The sequence below is a fragment of the Trichosurus vulpecula genome, chromosome 4, assembly GCF_011100635.1.
Source record: "Trichosurus vulpecula isolate mTriVul1 chromosome 4, mTriVul1.pri, whole genome shotgun sequence".
In the NCBI taxonomy this organism is placed as follows: domain Eukaryota; kingdom Metazoa; phylum Chordata; class Mammalia; order Diprotodontia; family Phalangeridae; genus Trichosurus; species Trichosurus vulpecula.
Genome location: NC_050576.1, coordinates 76,803,838 through 76,831,623, shown reverse-complemented (window position 1 = coordinate 76,831,623; position 27,786 = coordinate 76,803,838). Strand labels below are relative to the sequence as shown.

At 40.9% G+C, this 27,786-nt stretch overlaps 1 protein-coding gene across 2 annotated transcripts in view; it reads right to left on the bottom strand.

The window, feature by feature from the left end:
- CACNA1E (calcium voltage-gated channel subunit alpha1 E) overlaps positions 1-27,786 on the bottom strand; it is a 405,658-nt gene that overhangs the window by 59,264 nt on the left and 318,608 nt on the right. For both annotated transcript variants that reach the window (XM_036756876.1, XM_036756878.1), the window contains exons 24-26: positions 24,821-24,880; positions 23,501-23,607; positions 6,175-6,186 (exon numbers count right to left, since the gene is read on the bottom strand). In XM_036756876.1, the coding sequence (XP_036612771.1) occupies positions 6,175-6,186; positions 23,501-23,607; positions 24,821-24,880 (179 nt within the window). The remainder of the gene's footprint in view (positions 1-6,174; positions 6,187-23,500; positions 23,608-24,820; positions 24,881-27,786) is intronic.

Below are 27,786 nucleotides of genomic sequence, written 5' to 3'. Positions count from 1 at the left end.
GCAAGCACTGCATTCTCTTCAAATCACTATAGAGGAAGTGAAATATTAAGAAACAAAAATAAAAACACAGCTCCATGGAAACTGGACTCCACCCTGTGCTCTCCTAGGGCACAAGATGGCATGGTCCAGTATCTATTTTCATCAGGTTGGGTCAAAAAGAAATCACAATCAACTGCCTAGCTAAGGCCACCAACAAGAAATTACCTATCATGTGTAAAGCACAGTAAATGAACTAATAAACAAAATTCACGGTTCTGTTATCTTTGGTTACTAAAGTTTAGAAGAGATCCAAAAAAGGGGAAATGGTTGCTCCAGGATTCCAAACAACCACTGGAGATAAAACAGGCTTCACTTTTCTCCCTTCTTCTATCCTTCCCCCCAAACAACTAGAAAAGTTAAGCTACCAGAAACTCAGTACTGCTGTTGAATAATTTTCCTCCTGGTTCTGTTCATGTCCTTCTGCATCAGTTCATACGAGTCTTCTCATATGTCTTTGAATCATCCTCTTCATCATGTCATGTGGGAATTTATTTTGCTTGACTATACATATTTGTCACAAGGATTTTGTTTTTCTTTTTTTTCCCTTCTAAATGGTTAATTGAAAAATAAAATGAAAGATTGACTAAAAACAGGAATGAAGTTCAAATACATTCATACAAAATTTTAAGTAGAAAATTTGAGTACAGGGATAATGATTCCACTATTTCAACTTTAAGACTTGCTCAAAGGTTATAATCATTGCTTCACCAGATAATCCAATAGCTCCTATTCAATGAACTCCAATTGATGAGGCTAAAGAAAAATGGTGATGGTAGGGAACCTAGGGTTTTAGGGGTGCTTGAGAGACCCCAAAATACTCACACACTGGGTCCTGCCAAAAGAATTAGACTCAAGCCTCCTCAGCCAAGAAAAAGACAAAGTTTATTAAGGATTCACCATAATGGGTTGTCTTAAGAAATCTTACCCCTTGTGACACTTGTTTTCACAAGCAGGCCAGATTCAATCTGAGCTAGATTGAATCTGAGTACCTTCATGCAGGCAAGATGAAACTTATATACACAAAGATTGTAGGATGGATCTAGGGTGGTCCTGGGGGGATGGGAAGAGGGGTTTAGGGAGAGTTGTCCCCATTCTCAGAAGAGATTGTAAGATGCTCATAGAGCTAGAGCCGCCCCACAAAGGGGCAATGGGGGTCAACAGGACATTTTGAATAACCCCCTCCCTGTGGCCCCCAGGGATTCAGCCCCAGCCCCTCTTCCTGCTCCCTGACCTGACCCTTGTTTCCGGTGCTCCCCCTTCCTTGGCCATCCCCTCTTTCCCTTGGTTTCCCTTTCCTTTTCCTCTAGCCCAACCCTCCTCGTTTTCTGCCTCCTTTACAATCCAAGTCTCCTACCCTGCATCTCCTTCCATGGCTCCTCCCTACTTGGTGACCCCTGCTCAGGTTCCAGCCAAGGGTCTTGTTGAGGTGGTTCCCTCTGTGGCCTCTTCCCCTGAAGGGGCCCCTACTCAGGTCCTGGTCTCATGGCCTGCCCCTATTTCAGGTCCTGCAGTGTCTACCACCGTGGGCCCTACCCCCGAGGCAACCCCTACTCAGGTTCCAGCCTCGGGCCCTTCCCCCACAGCAGTACCTCCTCCCCTGGCCCTTCTCTCTGAGGTGGCACCCACTCAGGTCTCTGGGGTACCTCCCCCTCTGACCCCTACCCCTCCTGATGTACCAGCTGATCTTCTCTCTTGCCAGCCAGATGCCCTGGCCTTGCAGTCTAATCTAGTTCAGCCATACCCCCCAGCCCCTCCCTAACCAGAAATGGGACTTCCTATATCCCTCCCCAAGCCTCAGTCTCTACAGTGCTTTCAAGGGTTTTTCCCATGAGGGAAGTGCCTGCCTCCTCTACGGGGACAATCAGAGTGCATGTTCCATTCTCCATTTCAGATCTCATTAGGGTTAAAGAGAAACTGGGGAGATACTCAGAAGACCCCACTAAGTTTACTGAGGGTTTTAGGTATCTGTCCATACAATTTGAGCTTTCTTGGGGCGAATTGCACATCCTCTTCTCTATCTGTTTTACCATTGAGAAGAGGAGGATCTGGGAATAAGCCCGAAAATTTGGGGATAGTTTGGCTAGCGATAACCCAGTAAAATACCCCCCAGGAACAGCTGCTGTTCCCCGTAGTGACCCAGGATGGAATTATCAAAAGAGTGAGGATAGAGAAAGGAGAGACCGTATGATAATTTGCCTGTTAGAAGGCCTAAGAACTGCATTTCAAAAGCAAATAAATTTTCAAAAAATTAGGGAAATTACTCAGGGAGAAAAGGAAGACCCTACCCTTTTCCAAACCTGGCTAATAGAAGCTATTAAGAAGTATACAAATTTGGATCCTGATTCTGTAGAAGGGGTAACAATCCTTAACATGTATTTCATTAATCAGTCTGCCCCAGATATCAGGAGGAAACTGCATAAATTGGCAATGGGACCCCAAACACCTCAGGCCCAATTACTGGAGATGGCCTTTGGAGTCTTTAACAATAGGGACCTGGTTGCAGCAGAGGAAAGAGAATGCAGGGAAAGGGACAGAGACAGAGAACATGCTCAGTTCTTGGCTGCTGCCATGGCCAGGAAAAGACCCCAAGGATCCACACCTCCAGGACTGGGCCCAGCATGTAACCAGGAGAGACATTGGAGGAAGGATTGTCCCCAAGGTGGTAGAGCCACCTCCCAGGACCCTGTCTTCCTGTCTTCTCAAGACTCAGAAGGAGGGGAAAGCCTGGGGCTTGGCAGTGCTCCTACTTTCTCTACCTCTCTCACTGAGCCCTGGGCAAAATAGAGGCAGAAGGTAAGGCTACCCACTTTATCATGGCTATGTTCTCTTGTGTTGACTAATTACTCTGGCCCTACATGCCCTTGCCCCTTGTCCTTCATGTGCATCGAAGGGGAAGCTAAAGGATATCTCCAGACATACCCCATCCCTGGCCTAGTAGAGGATCTGTTGTTTGAACACTCTTTCCTTACACTCTCCTCTGGCCCTGCCCCCTTTTTGGGGAGGGACCTGATGGTGAACTTGGGAAGCCAAATTTCTCTAGTTAAACCTCCCAACTCCCTTTCCCCTGTGTTTACCAGACCTCCCCATGTTCCCCCAGAGGTGTGGGAGAGGGTTAAGCCACTTGTTTGGGATCAGGGAATTCCTGGGCAAGCTACTTCGGCCACCCCAGCCATAATATCCAATTAAGCCCAAGGCTTGGGAGGGACTGCAGCCATTAATTGCCACTCAAGGCCCTGACTTACTCCTGCTAGAGTGGGGCCCCTACCCAGCACAAGCTTCTGAGACTTTGAAAATTAAATTGACCCCCACTCCAGCATTAACTTTACCTAATCTAGAAAACTATTCACTCTGTATGTTGATGAAAAGAGAGGACAGGCTTTGGGAGTCCTAACCCAGTCCTTAAGACCTGACCCCGGACCAGTTGCCTGTTTTTCAAAACAATTAGCCTCCATGGCTGCTACAGCCACTCTAATTGAGGAAGCTTCTAAACCTCTAGCAGACCAGCCCTCAGAAGCTCTGACTCCCCACCGAGTTCAGAGCATCCTAGAAGCAGAGGGCCGCCAGTGGCCGGCTAGCCACAGGCTCACCAAATATCAAGCCTTGCCTGACCTGATTCTTTGGGTGTGCCACACACTCCTGAAGCTCGATGCAGTGTGGTACACCGAACAAGTGATTAGGGGAGCTAGGTACGAAATAGTCATCTTTAATTCCCTCTAGGGAAATTGTCTTTTTTCTATACTCCTATACTGCCTGTCTGGTGCTTGTTTGCTTAACCTCCTTGCCAGGTTTATCTCCTCCAGGCTCCAAGCCATCAACTTCCAGATGACTACTCAGACTATGTACCCCTTGAACTGGACCCATAGAGGCAGGGACAGCTCTATACCCCTTGCCAGCAGGAAGCAATTTCAGAAGCTGAGACCTTCAACCTTTACCCCAGAAGAATTTGGGTCCCATTTGTTTGATGGGGGAATGATGAGGGTATAGTCTCTGGGAACCCCCTTAAACTCTCCTTGAATCTTCCCACTTGATCAGGCCTTGGCCTGAGGCTATAACCTTACATTCTACCTAACCTTGCCCTTTATTGTCCAGCTACTTCCCAGCCTAGATACTATCAATATCCATGCCCCCAGCTATTCCTACCCTTAATCCAATTCTCTTGGTTCCTGGAGTCTGACCTCATCCCAGTCCCATCAAGCTCCTCCTTAGACTCCTCCTCAAGACCCTCCCTATCCTCCTCCCATCCCCCCAGGACCACCCTAGATCCCTCCTGCAATCTTTGTGTATCTAAGTTTCATCTTGCCTGCATGAAGGCACTCAGATTGAATCTGGCCGGCTTGTGAAAACAAGCGTCACAAGGGGTAAGATTTCTTAAGACAACCCATATGGCAAACCCTTAATAAACTTTGTCTTTTTCCTTGGCTGAGAAGGCTTGAGTCGAATTCTTTCGGCAGGACCCGGTATGGCGGTATTTTGGGGTCTCTCGAGCATCCCTGGAAACCTATGGTTCCCTATCATCATCATTTTTCTTTAACCTCATCACAGCGGTTCCCTATTATCTCTAGGATCAAATATAAAATCTTCTGTATGTTTTTTAAAGTCCTTTATAACCTGCTACTTCCTGCCTTTTTAGTCTTTTTACATTTTATTTACCTCCGAGAATTCTAGGACCCACTTATTGTATAGCATTCTTGCTATTCCTCACACAGGACGCTTTGTTGCTCAGTCCAGTCATGTTTGACTCTACACGACCCCATTTGAGGTTTTCCTGGCAAAGACACTGGAGGGGTTTGCTATTCCCTTCTCCTGCTCATTTTACAGATGAGGGACTGAGGCAGACAGTGTTAAGTGACTTAGCCATGGTCATACAGCTAGTAAGTATCCGAGGTGGGATTTGAACTCATGAAGATGAGTCTTCTGGACTCAAGAACCAGCACTCTATCCACTTCAATACCTAGCTGCCCTCACAAAGGCCACTACGTCTCACAAATCCACATGCCTGGAATGCTTTCTCACCTCCCCCTCCTTATTTCCTTCAGGATCTACTTAAATCTACTCTCTTCAAAAAGCCTTTCCTATTACCTCCACCCCCACATTCTGCTATTGCCTTCCTACTGGGATTATCTCCCATTTACACTGTATATATCTTGCTTGTACATAATTGTTGCATTTTGTCTCCCACATGAGAACTGTAAGCTTCTTGAGGGCAGGGATGTTTTTGCTTTTCTTTATATTCCTAGCGCTTGCCATGGTGCTTGGCACATAGTATGTGCTTAATAAATATTTGATGATTGGTAGCACTGAAAATAAAATCACCCTACTAGACATTTGTAACACACACACACATTCACACACTTATATCCTATGTTTTCTATGTATTTCCAAAATTATTCTCTCTTTGAAAATGTATTAAACCTATTAAAACAAACCACTACCACCAACAAAAAATGGGGTCATTGGGGAAAGCACCAAGGAGCCATTCAGAAAATCAAAGACTGACTTAAATTTTTAAATTCAGATTCCCAGGTGGTTACCCAGTCTTCAGCTTCCAAACCTCTCCTCTTAGAGCTGTATTAGGTAAGTCTCAGTACAGAGTTAATTTGGTGAAAAATAGACATTCTGAGAGAATGGTACCATGCAATCCAACTCAATTTTACTTCAGGACAGTAGTATTATTTACAAGGAAAAAATCTACCTTTCCCATTAAACCCCATAGAGCCTTTTGTTCTGTACCTCTCTAACACACATAACCTGTAATGTTTTGTTTAATAGTTATTTGTATTTCCCTTAACCACTACCACCCCCATTAGATTATAAGATGCATAAAGACAATGGTATTTTTTACATCTCAATTTTGTCTGTCCTCTAATGCCTAGCATAGTACCCATACATACTAGGTGCCTAATGAATGTCCATTGAATTGAGCTATTCATACTTTTTAACCTCTTAGTATAGAGGAAATAAAAATTCTATGAGATTTCAGTAGTAACAGGAAATAGAAGAAACTAGAAATTCAGTGGCACCAATTCACCAGCTTCTTTCCAATATGCCACCTCCAGACCCCACCCAACCTTATCTCTTCTTGCCTCATCACTCTCCCATGCTTCTACCCTAAGGAAAATCAAAGAAGATATTTACCCCAAAGCGTTCCTATGGTGAATCCAATTAGAGAGCAGCCCAGAAAAGCGGAGAGAAAAAAGACAGGTAATCAGAGACATCTAAGGAGCAAACATAACAAGAGAATGACAAAAGACAAAAGTAGCATAAGGCCCATAGGAACTCCCCCCACCCCACTTCCCCACAATCAACCCCCAACCCTTACAGTCTCTGCCTCACAGCCTTGGCACTCTGGGAGTCAACACATTTCCTGAAAGGGCCAGAATACTGTACATCCCATTTGTATGTTCTCAGCTCCTCCATGTAAATTTGGAAGCCACTTTGCCATCGCCCTTGGGTGGCTACCTCCAACCAGCGTTACCATTTTAGACATTATCCTTTATTCCTTGATTCGCTAGGGATTCTTAAGTCTGGCCTCCAGCCTCTATTTTCACAAAAGCCTTTCATCAAAACTCCTCATTTCCAAGGAATAGATATAAAACCAGGTTAAGGGAATGAAGATTATACTGGGCCAAAAATGGAAATTCTTAGCAAATTTAGTAAAAGAAAAAATCCCATCACTATGAGACACCTATACCTGCCTAAGAATTTCAGAAATGCAAACAGGAAAAGGGAACTTGAGTATCTTTCTAGAAGCCTTTTTAGGGTGTGTGTCATAAGCATGGAAAGGCAAAAGGGACATGAAGCTACCCTGGATCTGATACTGCTAAGTTACAACTTTTAATACAGATACATGAACTCCCAGCAAGAGGCTGGAAGATATATGCAAAACTTAAACACAGATATACATCCCTGGCCCAAGAGGTCTTATTATCTAAGAGTCAGAACAAAGATATTTGAGAAAGAATATGAGAACAGTAAGCCGTTTGCCTGAGAGCTTTGTAAACCACCCTTCTAGGTCTCATGCTAGGGAGTAGAAAGGGGATGAGCAAAAGGTCATTTGTGGTTTTTAAAAAAATGGATTTCCAAGGGCTATTCTCCCAACATTCTTTTCCCCCAACATTCCAACAGAATGGAATAAGATTTCTAAGTGAGAGAAGGTAGTCTGGGGTTTTCCCTCATGCTTGGCAACATGGCCTCAGCCTCTATAAATCTACCCTTTTCAGTGTCCCCCAGGAGGATTCTTAAAATCTAGGATCTCATAGGATCATGAGAGAGGGAGCAAACATTGACTGTTCCTGCTCAGAAACTTGAAGGAATGATTGACAAAAATCTTTTCAATGGTCTGGTAAAAACATTGTACTACAGAAAAGTGCCATGATTTCTCTAAAAGGGGATGTCTTGGGATATATGGTGCTCTCTGGGTCTAATTTTCTTAGGTGCATGTATCAGGAATGATCGGGGTATCCTCTAAAGTGCTGGATTTAGGAATCTCCAAAGGAGCTAGGCATTTGCTCTGATCTTTTTCTGTGGAACATGTGCTCTGACTCCTTGTTGAAAGATGTTTGTGTTTGTGTGTGTGTGTGTGTGTGTGTGTGTGTGTGTGTGTGTGTGTATGTGTATGTATGTATGTATATATAAAAACTTGCTGAGATGATGTAGCATCTGGTCACCAGTGTCTGGGATTGTGTTGAAAATGATTGACCACAGGAGTCAGGAGAAGCTGCCCAATCAGTGGACTCTAAGGAGAACTGAGGAGAAAAAACATATTCTCTTTGGGGACTATTCCAGAGCTTTCTCTCCCTTGAACTTCTTCTTCTTTTTTTTTTGGCAGGGCAATTGGGGTTAAGTGACTTGCCCAAGGTCACATAGCTAGTAAATGCATCAAGTGCTGAGGCTGGATTTGAGCTCAGGTCCTCCTGACTCCAGAGCCAGTGCTCTACTCACTGCACCACCTAACTGACCCTCTCCCTTGAACTTCTAATAAGGGGAAGGGGAACTGAGAGAATCCCACCCCACCTGCCAGCATCAATGGTGGATACAAGATCATGGCAGTAAGAACATGTGCTTCCTTATGTGAGCCTGAATCAATAATCACCATCATCTGCTCTGTTTTTCTTCCCTGAGGACAGTCAAGTGATCAGGGATCCTGAGAAATGAAGGTAGCCAGCTCTGGAACCCTTGTGAGTTTTAGAGTTTCTGAGTCAGCTATGCGGTACTCAGTGGGAGGTGATTCCCATAACAGAGAAGAAGCCCCCTCATCATGAGGATGCTGTAGCTGAAAGAACTAAGAAAACCCAAGCCATGCCCTCCATGGCCTGGAGATCTAGACCTTGCAAGTGGCTCATACAGTGCAAGTGTGAGATGAGAGCTAAATATTTATTTCACCAGTGCCACAAAGATATCTTTACTTTGGGAGAGAATATAATGTGTATCATGGGTGATTGCTTCATGTTTCTGTATTTGATAGTCTTGTGTATTTTTAGCATTTTTATGGGATCAGGTCTTACACCCATATTGAATACTGAGTACCTTTTCTGGAAGAAAAGGAAGGGAACCCCTAGGTCTAGGGGGAGACGCTGGACTTGAGCCATATGTATGTAAGTTTTATTATAGATATCATCCCAGAATTACTCTAGGGTAGAAGCAATCACTAGGTGGATAGAGAGCAGCTTCCTGCTGCCCCTTCTCACACACACACAAAGGATGTACTCAGTCCATATGAAACCACATCTGGTAGCCCATTGTGGAAAGAAGCAGGGCGGGGGTGCTTCTGGGCCACAGATTATATGGAATAAGGTACTTGGACTAGAGCACCAAAGTCTCTCCATCTTTAGCTTTGAAAGCTTAAGGCAGAAGAATTTCTGTACAATCTGGGGGCTGGCATTAATCAGGCATGGGAAGAATGAGATGCTGAAGCCAGAGGTCACCCCTGGATCGCTTTCAAATAGACCACAGGTGACAGAACTTCCACTGAAAAGTGAATAGTGCTAAAAGAAAGCATCCTTGGCTTCACCAGCAGGAGAACTGCAGCTGTTTCCTCTGCCAGCACTACTTGAAATGAGAAATGGACATCTGTGCTGTAGGGATAATAAAACATCAACCATTTGGATCACGTTGATCCAAAACTGGTAATAATTAAGATATGGGTCAAACTAATTTATTCTGTACTCTCTATTGGCATAAAGAGTTTTATGAATAATTAATACTGTCAAATAGAGATTAGAAGGGGAATGTTACATATTTGAGAGGTCACATTTTGGTAGTATTTTTATTTAAACAAATGATGTGCTAGTAACAAAATATTCTGATATATGTGGATATATATGTTTATATATGTGTGTATATATTATATATACATATCTATCTATCTATCTATCTATCTATCTATCTATGTTTTAGGACCTCAACTGGACAATTCTTTTTTACCGAAGAGCACTTGATGTATTTGAAATGAACTAAACTATTTTTCTATAAATATATTTTTACTGATTCAGACTTGTCATCCTAATTAGTGGTTTTAACTATTTTTATAATAAATGATTTTAAGATTTATGAAGGAATTTACCTGCATTATTTCTTAGATCCTTACAGCAACCCTGTGAGATAGCTATTATAAGTATTATTGTCTCCACTTGATACATGAGAAAACTGAGCCTCATAGAAGTCAGCTGATTTACTAACTACAGTCATGTAGCTATTAAGTCTCAGAGACAGGGTTTGAATCTAGGTCTTCCTGACTCCAAGTGCAGTGACCTTTTCACTACATGATATTACCTTTTTTTTTTTTTGAAGTGACCTCGATTAAAAGTAATCAACAACAAAGGAATAAATTCAATGGCTCCTGTACACTGCTTTCCTTTAACTGGGTGGTTTATTTTCAATTGAATAACTGTTCTCCAAAAAAGGGCTCTGACTCTCACATCTTCTTAGTAAAAAATAAGAAGTTTCAAGCTCCATTGTCAAGTTGCCCTCCAGATCTTTCATGTGTAATCACTCATCCTTTCTGTAATCTTCCTCTTCAGCTCCCAGGTTCCTTCTCTCAAATGACACTCTCAATTTGATTTCTCCTGTGAATTAACTGTTTCTCACTGTAGCTAAGGCAACAAGTTCTCAAACTTCTCTGTCATTATAGTTGCTTCCTTGACATTAAGGCCTTCTATTTCCCCCACCCTCCCCCCTGAACTGCTCCCCTCCCTCTCTCTTCTCATGATATCAGAGGACTCTGAAAGCACCCAGGTGGGAACAGATCTTCTTTGATCACTCAAACTGAAAATGATCCTTCCTTCCTCTGTATTTATGTAATGCGAAGTTTGTATCACTAATATATCATTTACCAAATACTACATTGCATTATAGATATTTCTGTATGTATTTAGCCTCCCCTACTAGAAGGCTGTGGAACAGCTAGATGACACCATGGATAGATTGCCAGGCCTAGAGTCAGGAAGACACATGCTGCTGAGTTCAAATCCAGCCTCAGACACTGGGCAAGTCACTTCACTATGTGTCTCAGTTTCCCCCTCTGTAAAGTGAGATGGAGAAAGAAAATGGCAAACCACTCCAGTGTCTGTGCCAAGAAAATCCCAAATGCGGTCACAGAGTGCTGGACACAACTGAAATGACTGAACAGCAACAACTGAAAGACCATAAACTCCTTGAAGGTAAAGACTCATATAAATCTGTATCTCTCATAGCACTTAGAATGGTGCCTTACATACAGCAGAAATTTATTAAATTCTATTTATTTGCATAGAGTTAAAAGGGTCTTTAGAGTTCATTTAGTCCAACCCCTCATTTTATAGATGAGAAAACAGAAACACAGAATGGTTCTGGGCCTTAGAGCTCAATGATCATAAGTGGTAGAGCTGGGATTCAAACCCAAGTCATTGGACTTGGACTCTGGCTCTACGTTAGCACTTCTTTAGTGCTTACTGTGTGCAGAGCACAGTAAGTGAACCAACAAACAAAATTCAAGGTTCTTTAAAATTCTGGTTCTGGAACCAGAAACTCTTGATCTATATATCCCAGTCCCTTTTGGTCTGAGTAGTATCATAAAATCATAGCTCTAGAATAGGAGCAGCCTCAGAGGTCATCAAGTCCCTTTATATGAGGAAACTGAAGCCAAAGAAATTTGGCAAAGACATAGATAGTAAATGTCAGAGTTCTAATATAAACCTAAATCTTTTGATTCCAGAGTCAGTAGTCTTTCTACTGTTCATATGAGTCATCACAGAAAACAAAGGCCCATAGATATAAGAATCAAGAACCACATGCTTAAGGTCTTCTGACACTCAGAATTTTGGACAGAGATTTGGATGACCTCTACATAGCAGCCTAGACAGCATCCCATGATACTGGTTATTTTCATGGGTGGTAACTTACTTATATCTAGATAACCATGGATTTTTAAAGCTTCTAGAAGGGAGCTTTGAGACTATCTAGCCCAAGTCCTTCCTTTTGCAAAAGAAGAAATTAAGGATTGAACAAGTTAAGTAAATACAACTGGTTAGTGAAAGAGCTAAGACTAGGTTCTGTGTCTCCTGATTCAATCCATCTTTTTTTTCTTCTGCACTTTCCCCTCTCTAAATCTTCTCCTTCACCCTTCTCATGAGGAAAAGATCCCAGAATGCATGCATGCCCAGTGTGATAACCATCATACTTTGTATGATGGAGCCAGAAAATAAGAAACTTGTCAGTTGGGCCTTTAAAATATAGGGAATGCCCCTCACATGGGCAGTCCTCTCCTCACCAGTCTCCATATAGACAAACTCTGGCCATTTCATCTCCTATGAATAGTCACCTAGTGAAAGTTGGTGTGGTTCAAATTCATTGCCTTAAGAATTTGTTTCAGAAAATCAGTTGTCTCCCTTCCATCTATGTTGACATTTAACCCCCAAACGGATGGACAATACAACTTCAACCCCCATGCTACTGAATGAATCTTGAAGAGAACCAATCATATGTTATCTCCTCCTTTATACTTAATCCTTTCCTTTGTATCAGTAGAATACTAGGAAGTATGATAAATCACTGGACCCGTAAAGAACTCAGGTTCTGTTCCACTTATTTTATTGGGGATCTAAATTAGGTGGTTTAAAGAGGAAGTAAAGGGATCAGCAAATAAGCCAGTTTGGTAAGATCAAAGGATATCTATGTCACACAGTCAAGAGAGAGCTAAGCTGAGAATCAAGAAGACCTAGATTCAATTTGCATCTCTGACACATACTAAACACATCTCTAAGACTAAATTTCAGGATGGTGTCTGATGTTGGTAGAGGAAACTTTCTTATCCAGGAGCTCTCCATATCAATGAAATCAAAGGTCTGGTCTCTATTCTTCTATTCATTTCTTAGCTGGTCCCATCAAGAACTCTGAGTCTCTATGACTGGGATTCACTGTGCCTTGAGGTTTATTCATTTGATTAGGTATGTCAACACTTCATATTTCTTTCCTACTATACTATATAAGGCAGTGCAAAATGGAGGAGAATGCTCTATAAGTGGAATCCTTATAACAAGGCAAGGAAGGTAGTACAGGTATCTTCATTGTACAATGAGACCGTACGAGTGAAGTGACTTGCCCATGGCTATAAAGCTAGTGTCACAGTCAGGATTCAAACCTGAGTCTTCTGACGCTAAAGAACTCTGGAACTCCAGGGTTGGACAAGACATCCAAGTCCTAACACATAGAAGAATGAGAGGGGTTGGGGAGAGGGAGAGAGTGAAAAAGAGAGAGAGGGGGGGGGGGGGGAGAGAGAGAGAGAGAGAGAGAGAGAGAGAGAGAGAGAGAGAGAGAGAGCCAGAGAGAGAGCCAGAGAAAGAGAGAGACATAGACAGAGAGAAACTCAGACAAGTAGCTATCTAGCCTGTCTTTTGCTTTGGAGGTCTAACCTATACCTCCAAGGAAGAGAAACCTGCTATTTGCCAAGGGAGTCTTTCATATTTGACTAGCTTTAAGTGTTAGGAAATTCAGTGCTTTCTGCACTACACTACAAAAACTAAGCCTTAGTTTCCTCATTTGCAAGGTAGAGATAATACCTTCACTTTAGGATCACAGAATTGAGTTGGAATGGACCTCAGGAGCCATGCAGTCCAACTCATACACAAAAGGAATCCTTACATGACAAGTGGTCATCCAACCTCTTCTTGGAGACTTCGAGGAGGAAAAATCCACCACCTTTCAGGGCAGTCCCCTTTGCTTTTGGACAACTTTAATTGTTAAGGTTTCCCTGAAATTGGATCTAAATTTGCCTTCTTGCATTTTCTACCCACTCAATGCTCCTATTTCTGCCTTCTGGGGCCAAACAGAACCAGTCTAATCCCTCTCCCAGACAATAGCCTCTCCCACACTTGAAGGCAGCCACCATGTTCCCCATGAGTTTGCTCATCCCCTGTTGCTTCAGTCATCTTATGACACAGACCCAAGGTTCTTTGACATCCTGGTTGCCTATCTTTGTTTGTTCTCTAGTTTATCACCATCTCTCTCACATTATTGTTCTGCAGAAAGTGTTTAGTAAATTGTGGAGCATCATATTAATATAATTATTTTAATAATGCATCCCTTATCGTTTACAAAGCTCCTTATGCACAATCCCTCATTCCATTTGATCCTCAAAATAGGACAGATATTATCCCTATTTTATAGATGAAGAAACTGAGACTCATAGAGTTAAATGACTTGTTTATGGTCATATGGATAGTAACTGTTATAGCCAAAAATCAAATTCAGGTTTCATGACTTTTGGTCTAATTCTCTTTCTATTAAGCTCTAATTACTAGAGCTATTGGTCTGTGTGTTTAACAAATGGTGCTTAGCTCCATGAGCCTCCTCTTAGCCTGGTGGACTTGCCAAGTTCTGAATATCAAGTACAAATCTTTTACAAACTCCATTGTTGCCAATTTATTGAACTCTAACGCAACCAGGGGATCATTTTAATCCTCAAAACAAGAAAAGGAAGAAATCAGTTTTTTATTACCTCCTGCAAGTTTATTCATGAGATTTCAGCAAGCTGACTGGATTTTTTCCCCTTTTTGGTCTTGATATTCTAAAGATATGCATAGGTACTTTGTGATCCTCATCATATTCAGATCTTTCCAGGAAGGTCATGTTACCAGCTGTAATTCAGCCAATATGGCCCCCAGCTGGAAGCTCATTCTGCGATTTCAGGCTGTCCTTGTTCTCTTGTAGTAAACTGACTGCTAGTATAGTCTGAGTTAGTGATTGCTCTGTGTAGTTTAAAGCCTCTTATGTTAGTCACTACCTTTCCTCATATTGGGTTCTAAATGTCTAGGTTTTGAAAAGAAAATAACAGGGCTTTACTGTTCTTGGTGGATCCTTGAGAGGATCCAGTTCTTTCACCATCATAGTCTGAGTTGAATTTCTAGTCAAAGAGATTTTTGCACCACTAGCTAGTTAAGTCTTTTGATTAGTGCATTACTCTGCTGAAGTCAGAATTATATGTTTGATCGTCATAAAGTTTAGTAAAATGTGTTCTGTTTCATGGCCAACCCCCTTCATTTGGTATAGACAGCTTTAAAAGACTTGTCAGAAAGGGAACTGGGGGGAAAAGGGTTCAAACTCATTCCCTATATGGAAAAGCAACTCAAAGCTCAGACAATGATGAGAGTAGGTTGGCAGCATAATTTTCACGGGCAATGGATGAAGAATTCTTTAAAGTCCATGAGATAACTAGGTGTACATAAGCTTGAGTAATGCCTCTCTTATAACCCTTTCCATGTGGCTTCCATTCTATTCACTTTCTCCTCACCACTGATCCCTCAATAATCTCATTTCCAAGGCAGTTGAGATGATACCATAAGGTGTCCTAAGAGTTTATAGCCATTAATCTCCTCTGTCTCAGCACAAAGTCAGATGAAGTCAATCACAAGGTGGCTCTAAAATAAAGTTGAAGTCTTGAAGAACACTGTTCTTCTAATGTGCTCACTCTTGAAAGTTTCCAATCCATTCTTAGCCAGCATGCAAAATCCTGAGTTAATGGGATATTTGACTGCAAAATTCAGTCTTAATTCTTTGGTCCCTTCAACAGTGCTGAAGAACTAGCTTGATCTGTCTGGCTTTATGACAAATAGGGCTTCTTTGCATGACAAAAGACTTTACTCCATTTTCCCCATGTGATCAAACTAAGACAGTCTTGCCATGCTTTAAGGTAGGGGCTACTGGGAAAGTCATCTAATGGGACAGTTTAAAGCTCATTACATGGTGATATCAAAGAAAAACTAGATGTTTAATGATACTATTAGTCATATTAACACTTTGGTCATGAATATTAACTTCTTTCATGTGGGCACACCTGCATACACAGGCATCAAGATAAAACCAGGAAAGTTCCATGCATGGTACTTGACCTTCAAGATCCCTTTAAATGTTGATTCTTTCTATGTTATTGAATGAATTCACAATTTCACCAAACTACTATAACTACTTCTGAATGCATCCAATAGGCCCTACCAATTTCAGAGACATGGGTAGTGAAAATTGCCAAGAAAGTGGCGTATTTCAATGAAAAGGATGTAATAAAAGTTAATGTGGAGATTCAAGTTTCTCCTGGCAGCAAGACATAGATTGACTCATGCCTTCCATTCTTGGCTGAGGATTGAATGATGAAAGGCCAAATAGAGGCCTGATCCAAAGATTTCTTACATGCTAGGGAGCCCTACATTACAATGGTCGGTGGCACTAGGAATTTCTAGTACTGTGTGCAGAATATTAAGTGTTACTAGAGCTGATGTTCATACCATGGCAAGATTTTGAAGGGGTTTTTCATGGCAAAGATTTCAACATTTTTTGGTTGATGAGGAGTATGCTTCCAGGCCTTTCCTTTATGCTGCTAATCTAGTACTTTACACCTTGAGTTTGCTTAGTCAACACCAGCTGATTCTAGTTGGGATGAATTAGTCCAAAGTGACAGGGCAGCAAAAAAAAAACCCAAGTGGGAAGTAGGAAGCCAGCTGGGGTTAAGAAGTAAAATGGTTTGGACATGCTGTGACTCAACATTCATCATTCTAATCCTTTCCCCATGCTAATCTTTGATGTCTCATTCCCTTCCCTTCTGTTTGCAAAAAAAATGTATGTTTATTTCTACAAGGCCTTACACATATAAAACCTCAGTATAACTGAGGTCCAAGGTCATGAACAATGTCATCCTTATTGCATGTGAGCTTACAGGCTCATGAAATACAATCTGACACCATAGTCAAGATGACTCACCCAAAATTCAGTAAACTATGAGTGTGGTGCGTCGGGTGGTGGGAGAAGGTAAAGAAATATTTCAGATGTGCAGAAACCCAGATACACCAAGGCTGTTGCCATCACTTTCTTCCCACCCAAAAGGCTGGAGAGTAGAGTGGATGGCAGTGGGATTCAAAGAAGGAAGAGAAAGCATTTCTGTCACTTTGGCATAAAATAATTTGAAAATAGAAGAACTTCGCTTTAAAGAAAAGAAAGGAAGAGAAAACTTTTTAAGAGCGAGGCATCCAACTTTTCTCTTAAAACCGCAATAGGGCAAAAGACCCAGCCAGGGACATTTATAGTCTCTGAACACTCTGCATCTCCATGAGGATCTGGGAGTGGCAATGCTAGTTAGGGCACCTTTGCTGTTGTTTGTCCTTAGTTTTTGAAGAGGACCGATGACCTCATGGGGTGATATCTTGACTTAGGTGTGAATTGGATTTAAGTGTGTGGGAGAATGGTGCCCAACTAATGCAAAAACTCAAACCACTCCACAGAGGAGACATTAGCTCTGATGGGAGGAGACACAAGTGTTCTTATAAATGCTTTATAATGTAAAAAGTGGACTGGGAAGAAACACAAAACTTGTAGCATGAATAGCCTTCCACCTTCTGATCCCCCAACAAACCCACACTTAGAAAATATTGCCTCTTCCCAACCCCATCCCCAAACATGGGGTCAATAGTGTTCCATGCATAGGGAAATTAGCAAGTTTACATTATAAAGAGCTCTCTGTGATGTAAGCAGCTTTAGAAAGGCAGAGAAAGGTTTGTTCTACAACCACTACATTAAACATATATGTTTGTAGAAAACATACATGAAGACATGTGGCCCCCTTCTGTTGTAAGCTTCTGAAGTTTTCTGAATTGATGGATAGAGCAGCTCCCATTGAGAATTCAGCTATAAGTCAAACATTCCTGCTGAAGAAAACAATCTTTCTAGAAACTTAATGACAGCCTTTTGGAGGACTGGTTAGAATGCATTCTAGGTAGTTAGGGTGGCAGTGATGCTAAGTCTTTTGATGTTGTGCCTTTGCTTACATCCTTGCTATCAAGATTGACCCAAAACTTACCAAGCTATAGCATTCCCAGGAGTATAAAAAGGACAAAGTTCAATATTAGAAGGATATTTCTAGGATGGAGACAAACTTAGGAACAAGGCTATCAGAATGATAAATGCAATCAGGACTATATTGAGTTAGAATACAGGAATGGGAGTTGGATCCCTAGGGAGAGACACATATGAAAAGCCACCAAAGAAATTTCCAAATGACCCAATGCCACTGATACTCAGTCCCCCAAATAGGAGAAAAATTCAATGATTTTCTTTAACAGTCTGTTTCTATGTCTCTCTAAACAGAGATGAGAATGGCCAATTCTACCAAGATGCCAAGAGAGCTGAATTCTCTGGTGCTTTTAATGAGGGCAGTAAGGAAGGAGGGATGGAGGAAAAATAAAAGAGAGAGGAGAGCATAGCAGAAATTCAAAGCACCAGAGCATGAGTATGAGCAAGAAAAGTGAGTAATTTGTGTGGAAGAGGGAGAGTTACTTGGGTATCATCAATGGAGAGCAAGGGAAGAGGAAGGAGCAGTATGAAGCAGTTCAGTGAGCAGATGAAAGGGGGAAAGGAGCAAGGGAGCTGGATAGTATGGGTTGATAGTGAAAGGGAAAGAATGGATAAAAGAGAATGAGCAAGTATCATTCATATCTCAATGAGAGAAAGAAAAGGGAGAATGTTCAGAAGGTGGCACACTAAAGGCAAATGATGGATTATAACTCATAATCCATCAAGCGACCTTGAGCCCCAGACCCTAGTGGATCCCTGTGGCCCCCTGCACTGTACCTGAACTGAGGACCAACAGAGAGGACTTCAGGCTTCAGGGCTGTTATTCCCTCCCCTGCCACCAACTCTAAAGCCATCACCGCCATGTTTCAAAGGGCACAAAGAAAGAACAAGACACATGACAAACCCACAGCACATGGTGGCTCTCCTGAGGAGAGATAGTACGATATGAACACTGGTCATTCAGAGGGCTCCCTCTGAAACTGACCCTTCCATTCCCAGCCCCCTTTGATCCACTCGGGGTTCAGTTTACATATATGACATGTTCTATTTCCAAACAGTAGAAAAAACCGAAAGTATCAACCATTAGAGAACAGACTATGATAACATCAAATAATTTGCACAGCACTGCATACTTTATATGTCAACATAGACTCATTTTCTGCATCCAGACTCCATGTAATCATGTAAAATTGCTCTTAAAAGTAGGCATGGGCTTTTTCATTTTTGTCCCTTCTTACATTTGTTAAATTGAATTTCCCCGTGTCCCATATTTCTTTATAGAACAACAAATTATTTTGCTAAGCCAGAACCTGAGAGAAGAGTATGCACTAGTGAATAAGCAAATGAATTGTGTATTTCATGGAGAGAAAGTGTAGGAGGTCCTACTCCTGTGTCTCACTGTACAAGTACATCAATAGACTTTAATTCAGAATTACAGCAGAAGCATATTTTTAAAAGATCTTGAAGACAGAGGTTCTTAACTCTTTTCTATCATAGACCTCTTTGGCAGTCTGTCGGAGTGTATGGTCCTTTTTCAGAATAATAATGCGTAAAATATATAGGATTACGAAGGAAAACAATCTGTCAAAATAGTTATCAAACTATAAAAAACACAAAAAAGAAAAATCCCAACAAACAAACAAGTTCATGGACCCCAGGTTAAGAACTCTTGTTTTAAGGGAATACTTATCTCTTACAAAAGGCAAAGGTTAGTGCTTCTTCAGGGGGAGAGTGAAAGGAGCTAGAAGAGAGAATTAGTGGACAGAACTGGAAAGAGTATTGGACTTTGAATTCAGAAGATCTAGGTCAGGGTCTGATTCTGTCACTAACTACCCTGATAAACTTAAGCAAGTAAAATCCCCTCACTAGGTTCTCTTATGTTTACAATAAGAGGCCTGACTAAGGTCACTTTCAGCTCTAACAGGCTATGATTCTAAGTCTATGCCAGAGATCACCATGCTATAAAGAACAGTGCGGGTACTTAAAAGAAAATAGGAATTTCATGGAATTTCTTTGGGAAAAGCTCGTCTACATGTTGCAGGGAAACTTATAGCAGGGTGACAACTGATTTCAGTTGGCTTTGACAGTTTCCTCATGGGAATATTGGGAAAATGGAATTATTTTGACTGCTGATCCAGCTGACACTAAGAGTTCAGCCTGTCTTTAGCAGGTTTAGGGAGATGGTCTGACTGTTCTGTTGCATTTCTTAAATTCTAGGAGCCCATTTTCCCTTCAGTTTCGATCCTTAGTCTTAGACCTTCCCCACCAAGGAGAGGCAGTGTGGAATAGCTTTAGGGACACTGGATGGGGTGCTGAAGAGTAGGCTCTGCTACTTATTGTAAAACCTTGGGTACTGTGCCCCTTCAGACCTCAGTTTCCTCATTGTAAAAATGAAGAGTTTGGACCAATGAGTTCTAAGGTCCATTCCGGATTTAAATCTTGTGAGATAGAAGATGTACATGCATCTGCTATTCAGAGTACCCCCATCCTCCCAGGCACCTAGGTTCATGGTCTCATTGTTATCCCCAATTAGTCACTCTTACCTACCCTACACATAAAATCAGCTGTCAAGTTTTATCATTTTCAAATTTCACAACATTTCTTTTATATAGCCTTCTCTTTGCTCACTTAGCTACATCTCTGATTCAGTCCTTCATTACCTCTTATGGAGATTATTATAAGAGCCTTCTAAGTGATTCTCTGCCTCAAGCCTCTCCTCTCTCCAATTCATCCACCTCATAGCTGCCAAAGTGATTTTTCTAAAGCCCAACTCAGACCCTCTCTCTCTCTCTCTCTCTCTCTCTCTCTCTCTCTCTCTCTCTCTCTCTTTCTCTCTCTCTCTCACACACACACACACACCATATCCACTCCATTCCCTTCTTTCTGGTAAATTCCAATGGTTCCTTATTATCTCCAATACAAAATACAACCAACACTGTCGGCACCCTGGCAATCACCCTCAACTTCCTCATTCTCATCAGGCTCCCCTTTAAGCATTGTCTTCCCCAGTCAGACTGTGAGCACAGACAGTCTTGCTTTCTTGCATTTGTATCCCTAGCACTTAGCACAGCACCTGGCAGAGTATATGTTCTTAATAAATGCTTGATCATTCATTATCATTTATCCATTCATTGTTTGGCATCTAAAGCTCTTCACAACTTGGCCCCTTCCTATCTTGCCAGGAATCATAAACTTTGCTCCCCTCCCTGTAATTCTACAATCCAGCTGCCCTGGTACATCTGCTATGCCCCATTCCCACCTCTGTTGGCCTTACACTGGCTCCCTCCCTGATGAGAATGTTCTCCCTCCTCCCCATGATCTCTTAGAATCTCTGACTTCTTTCAAGAAGCTCAGATGTGACCTTCTGCTGGAAGCCATTCCAGTCTCCCCAGTTCCTTCTCTGCTAGAGCTTTCCCTTCTAAGACTATCTCCTATCTACTCTGTGCATATCTTGTACATGACTATTTTTACATGTTCTCACCGCCATTAGACTGTGAGCTCCTTGAGAGTAGGGACTGTTTTTGCCTTTCTTCATATACCCAATTTGTAGCATTGTACCTGTCACGTGATAAGTATTTAACAAATACTTACTGACTGATGGATTGGGAAAGGGATCTAGGGCTGGAAGGGATCTCGGGGATCAGCCAGTTCACCTCCCTTTTACAAATCAGGAATCTGTGGTCTCCAGGGATGAAATGACCTGGTCTCAAATCCATGTCTTCTGACTTTTAGGCCCAGTGCTTTTTCCAGTGAACTACAATGTCACTATTATGTTTTTCTTCTTATCCTGGACTCCATCTAGAAACAATATTCTTGAGTCCCTTTGCCTAAAGACTCATAAAATAGTGATAAAATGGCCTTCTCCTTTGACTAGTAAACTATGAACTGGTGTTTTAGGGAAAGAGTGAGTTGAGAACTAAAATGTGAGTAGGTTATTTAGTAGTATGGACCTTGGGTAGGGAAATGGTATTGGGGAATAGAATACAAGGGAGGTACATGAATGCTGTCTGCAACTGACAATGGTCAGTAAACACTAATGGGCAGAGACAGGTTCTTTGTTTCCTGGTTCTGAGAAACATCTTCCAAATAACAATGTAGGCAGGGTCTGGGTAGCACCTAAAGCTGCCTCCTCAGCCTGCCATCAAGAGAATCCCAAACAGTATGCTCCCAAACTATGGAAAGGAGCCAAAGCAACCTCCAGCCCAATGAATTATTCAACAGTTAAACTACTGAGGTCATCAATTCCTCCGAATGTGGGGGCTGTCCTGAGGTCAGAGCTATTTCTGAGCTTGAGTAAAAACTCAACCATAGAGTTCACATATGCCCATAGTAATTTAAGCTTCTGAAGTGCTCTCTTTACATCAGCTCTATCAGGTAAATAGTACAAGTATTATTACCCCCATTTCACAGATGATGATTCTGAGGCTCCAGGTCACACAATGAGAAAGTGGTGGAGCTGAGATTTGAACTTGAATTTGAGGTGCTGTCCTAAAACTACCCTGTACAGGCTGACTTGAAGGTGGAGGTGAGGCTACTAGAAAGAAGCATCTGTTTCATTGAGGTTTCTGAGGCTGAATGCAGGGATAGAAGAGGTCAAAAACATGAACATCGGAGTCGTAAAATTGGATGGAGGAATTGATCCTTCTGACACCTTAAATTAGAAAAGGGAAAATCTAAGGAACTATTGTCAAAGTCTAAGTTAGAAGGAACTTGCCCAGTCAAACCTGCATCCTGGCAATATGTTATCCCCCTATAATGATCCTGTACAGTGGCCATCTAGTCACTGCTTGAAACTCTCTAGTGAAAGAGTTTACAGGTTACTGAAAAATGTGTTCCACTTTTTGATGTCTCTAATAATTTCAAAGCTTTCATATGTGCACAGAATCATAGACTCAGAGCTGAAAGATACCTTGAGTCCAATCCCTTCATTTTACAGAAATTTTCTCATATTGAGTCACAATCTTTCTTATTCCCTCTTACATGTTAGCCCTTCAAATACCCGAAGACAGCTATCTATCATGGTCCTCCTTTCTGGAAGGAAGGATACGGAAGAGTCTCCAGCATCCTTGCAGTACTCCACTAGATAAGCTCTAGCTTGTTGGTACCCTACTTAAAGTGTGACTGAACATGGTATTCCAAATATGATTTGAGCAGAGTACTGTGGGCCTGTTGCCTCTTTAGTACTGGACGTTATGATTCCCTAGACCATAGTCAAAAGAGTGATTCTAAATGTCATCTACTTTTTCTATTTTATGGTCATCTCTGGACATAGAGTTATGGAGAAGGCACTAACACTCCCTCCACCCCAGCTCCCAGCTATTGCCCAGTAGATCATTGGGTCATAGACTGATAGCTGGGAGGAACTTAGAGGTCATCCAATCGAGTGCTTATTTTAGAGGTAAAGAAATTGAAGGCAAGAAAGGTCAAGAAACTTGCCTAAACTCAGTGTAGTGAGGGTCAAAGGCAGGATTTGATTACAGGTCTTTTGACTCCAAATCAACCCTGGAGTACCCTCACTTGAGGATGAGAATTCAGTGTTAGAACTCAGTATCAATGGGTTAAAGAAATCATTCATTACTAAAACTGAACAGCATTTGGAGAAAAACATACTTTAGGATTTTGATAAACACTGTTCAGTCTCTTTGTAGTCCTACTCCACTTTCCTATATTAATTGCCAAGGTGAGTAATAGGCGCTCTTCTTTTCAAGATTAAAAAAAAAAACTAAACAAACAAGATACTCAAATACTCATTTAGTTTTTGATTGAAGGCCTTCTTTAGTAAAGTTGACTTTAAGTAAAGCCAACCAATTAGCTCCCAAGACAGGACATTCTACTTCTGGATAGCTCATCTTTCCTTATATCTAGCCTAAATTTGTCTCTCCATGGGTCATCTATTTCCCCTCCAAATTCTTCTTACAATTTCTTTCATTTCTAAGAATCACAGGGTTTAAAAGGACCATGAAAGGTTTTCAAGTCCTCTAGAAGTTGTGCTAAGGCTCAGTTAGGAGCAGAGTAAACAAGGTCACACAATAAGAGCCATTTTGTGAACAGAGCCCTTTTTGGATTGAGACAAGAAGATTCTTCTTCTGATCCTACCTTCCCCGCAGAAAGGAAGGCAGGAACAGGACGGAAAAAGGAGAAAGCCACTTACGCCAAAGCAAAGGCCACCAGTGCCCCAACTACCACCACAAAGTCCAGGATATTCCACAGGTCTCGGAAGTAAGATCCATCCTGCAGGATCAGGCCCTGGTCTATCATCTGCAAAGGAAAATTGTGAAAATCATTGAATAAATTCAAGCTGGTCCTGAAATGAACAGGGAGAAAGGTGATACTTGTTCTGAGTCTTGGGCTGTTAGGCCATGTCCTCAGTAGCCCCAGGATCTCCACTGGCCTTATTTCAGTGGCTAGCAGGAGGTCTGTGAGTATACTAAAGACAAGGAAAAAGGGGTCCTTTCAAATAACAGTATGGGGAGAGATTATAACCTTAGGTCCAGGTTGGCCTAGAGAGGGAACATAACAAGAATCCTTGACTGCCAAGAAAACTTACCTTGTTCCCTCATTTATTAATGTCCTGAGAGCTATGGATTCCAGGACTAAAAAAACCCAGATAGGCAGCAGCTTAGATACTAAGTAACTGGGGAACAAGTTGGAGGTAAAGAAATATATATAGTGATAAAAAAAGCTTTGAGTAGAGTAGCTTTTGTCTATTTTGCTACTTTTCTTTGGACTAGATATCTGGCATGAGTAATCTAAGACTTTTAAGTACTGGCACCAGTGGCCTAGAAAAGAGGGTGTATGCACAAAAGAGGTCATGTGCCTTGTAACTGTCAGATTTGTTTCTACCTGGAATAAAAGTAAAGTATGAGCTACTGTAGGCAAACAGAGGCTTGCCCATGACATAACTACTGAGAACCCTCTTAATGACTGCCTAGAACCTTTTTAGAGATTCGTTTTTCTACCTTTCCGTGAGAGAAGGAGCTTGTACTTGGGTCAAAGATAACTTGGCATATGACAGAGACATTGCCAAGGCAAAAAAAGTACTTGTTCCTATGCTGTCTTCTTGACTATGAACAGTGTACCTACATTATCTCACATAGGTGTATATCTCTACTATTTTTAATCACCTATAAGAAAATAAATTTTTATTGCCCTCCACTTCCTCTTAAGTGGTTCCCCCAGTCCCTTTCTTCTATTTTCTTGGCAAAGATGAATGAGCAAAATGAGTCCACTCCTACATCAAGAAGGTTCTCTGGAATTCCACACAGCTTCTTATATATAAAATGAACAGACTGATGCTAGAGAAGCGATCATGAGGTCATTATGTCAGTTCATTCAATGGCAATTGGGGCAGGCTCAGGATTAGAAGAACAAACATGGGTCCTGAGCCCAATTACAGAATTTGACCTTCCACTTTATCCACCCACCAGTACCCAACCCCTAGAAAGCTTCCTGTTTCTTGCAAGATTCTCACCTTTATGACCATCTCAAAAGTGAATACACCAGTGAAAACATAATCAAAATACCTCAGGACCTGCAAAACAAACCAGTAAAAATTTAGGGGCAGAGATGAGCTTTGATCACCAGCATAAAAAGGCTCACCTATAGTTACTTACATGTTTCCATGTATACTCCACATATCTTCAAACCCTTATACTATGGAGCAATTGTTCAGAACTATTATCTTACAGAAAGAGATCAAATTGAAATGGCAGAGTCTTTCCTGGGGCCATGAAAACCTAAGTCTTGTCCTTGGCTGTTATTATTCCCTCTCCTTATCCAGAAATTGAGAGTTGGACGTAACTTCAGAAACCATTTAATCCAATGCATAACTCTTTAGGAGTGTTGCCTACAACATACCTGAGAAGTCATCATCAACATTTGCTTGAAGACCTCCAAGGAGAGAAAACCCATTATAATCTCCCAAGTCAGCCTCTTCCATTTATAGATAGCTCTAATTGTCAAAATGTTTCCCTTTCATTACGCTTAAACTTCCTCCTTAAAACTTAAACACTTGTTCCTAGTTCTGCCCTTTGAGGCCAAGTAGAACGAGTCTAATCCTCTTTAAATACGTATAGGTGTCAGAAACTTCATATAAATAGAAACTTCATATAAAGCCCTTTGTATACTATACCCTCCCCAATCCTGGACATGATGCTTCTTTTAATGCAGCTTAAGATTGATTGTCTTCCCTATATTGGCTTCCATATCACAACTGTTGATTTATGTTGGGACTGAGCCTACTAAAAATCCTGTGTCTTTTTCAGATGAACTATTATTGATCTATACCTCTCCCGCTTTGTATTTATGAGACTGATTTTTTGAACCTAAGTGTAAGACTTTACATTTATCTCTATCAAATATAGTCTTATTAGAAGTGGTGCAGGGTTCTAGCCTGTCAAGATCTTTTTGGATACTGAATGCAATGGGTTAGCTATCCCTTCTGGATTTGTGTCATCTTCATAAATCTGACAAGGATACTATTTATCTCTTTGTCCAAGTCAATAAAAATATTAAACAGCACAGGTCCAAGCACAGATTACAAGAATACTCCACTGGAGATCTACCATGTTGATATTAAATCATTATTAACTTTTTTAGATAAAACCAGGAAATTAGTTCAACCTAACCATACTGTTTTCTAGTCCATCTCTCATTGGAGTAACAAAAATACTTTATCAAATGCATTGCTCAAATCTGGCAAACTATATTAATACTATCCTCTTTATCTACCAAACAATTCTATTATTAAAGGAAATGAGATTAGGTTGGCAGGACAGATTCTTAACGATGTCATGCTGGCTCTTTGCAATTATTTCCTTTTCTAAATGTTTCTTAACCACTCATTTAACAATATATTCTAGAAGAGTAATTCTTGACTTTTCCTCTACATTTTTCCTACCTTTTTTTCCTATTATAGATCTTTTGACAATCTAGAAAGGCCAATGGATTCCTTGGAATGTTTAAATGTATAAAATGAAATGAAATAAATAAAATGCATAGGGCTACAAAGAAAACCAAATACATTGGAATAACTATACACACATTATCTATTTTAATCTTTGGTAATTCCCTTTATATCTTGCTTGAGTAAGAATGTATCTACCCGGAGTCATGAAAGGAATATGAGCTGTTTCTCTTTTATTTTTTTAAAATTGTATGAACTTTAATATTTAGGTCACGTGTCCACTTTAAAATGTGATCTATGATATAAAATATTGGTTTAAGCCTAATTTCTGCCAGAATGCTTCCCAGTTTTCCCAGTAGTTTCTGTCAACTAGGGAGTTCTTCCCCAAGCAGTTTATATTTTCTGGCTTAGCAAACACCAGATTATTGAGTTCCATTCTCTGTTCCCTTTTAAATAAATTATGTCTTTCTGGAGCCATAGTCTAGTCATAGATCTCATCTCAACCTGCCCCCTTACATTAGAATCTATATAATACACCTTGCTTGATACTATATATACTTTGTGTATTTATGTATAGACACCCAGGTTTTATTGCTGTTTACTTTCTTGGATATTCTGTCCTCTGAGTTTCTCACTGCCCCTACTATTATTTCCTTCTTGTATTATAGCTACTCTTTGTTGTATTTAACTTGGTGTATATTTCTAGAAGTTTTCTCCTTTCCTTTTTTAAAAGTCTTTTCGAGTAAATCTTTTATACTCAAGGCAAATATATTCTTACCAGGCCTAGTGAGATACATTCAGTCCTTAACAGAAGCCTATCACTCTTATATTTTACTCTGTGGTAAAAAAAAATCCAAATTCTGTTCTCAGGTACCATCTTTTTAAATAGTCCTTCACTTCCAAAATCCACCTTCTGAAGGCCTTGATTTAAGTCAGAAGCAGTGACTGAAGCATTGCCTTTGCCCCGAGGTCTTCAGTTTCTCATCCAATATTTAGTAATACTTTTTCAATTTCTTCTTGCAGCAATATGTGCACCCCAATGAATCACTGCAAAGGCGTAGTAGCTATCCAGTCTGATAAAAGCTGGGCTTTCCCTGGGAAGACAATATATCTTTCTACTGTTGTTATCATTCAACATAAATGTATGTTTGTACCTCTCAGCAGAGAGTAACCAACCACCACTACTTGTTTCTTCTTATTTTGACCCTTGCTGGATGGTTTTCGCTTGACAGACTCTATATACCTATGCTGACATTCCTGGAGAATAAGCAGTAACTTTCTTCTCAGAGAAGATATACCTGTCTTTTAGCTTCAACTATTCAATGATACTCTCTCTTCCGTTTCTCTTCTTTGTGACAATTTTTAACTTTACAAACTCCTTAAACATTTGGTCACAAATCTCCTGTTTTTTTTTTCTTAATCATTTTCATATTGAAGTCCATTTCTTTTTAAAAGAACATTTCACTCTCCAAGACAATAACTTCTTGGGTATGAAATGACTCACGTTCATTATCTCCTCCATTCCTGTCTAG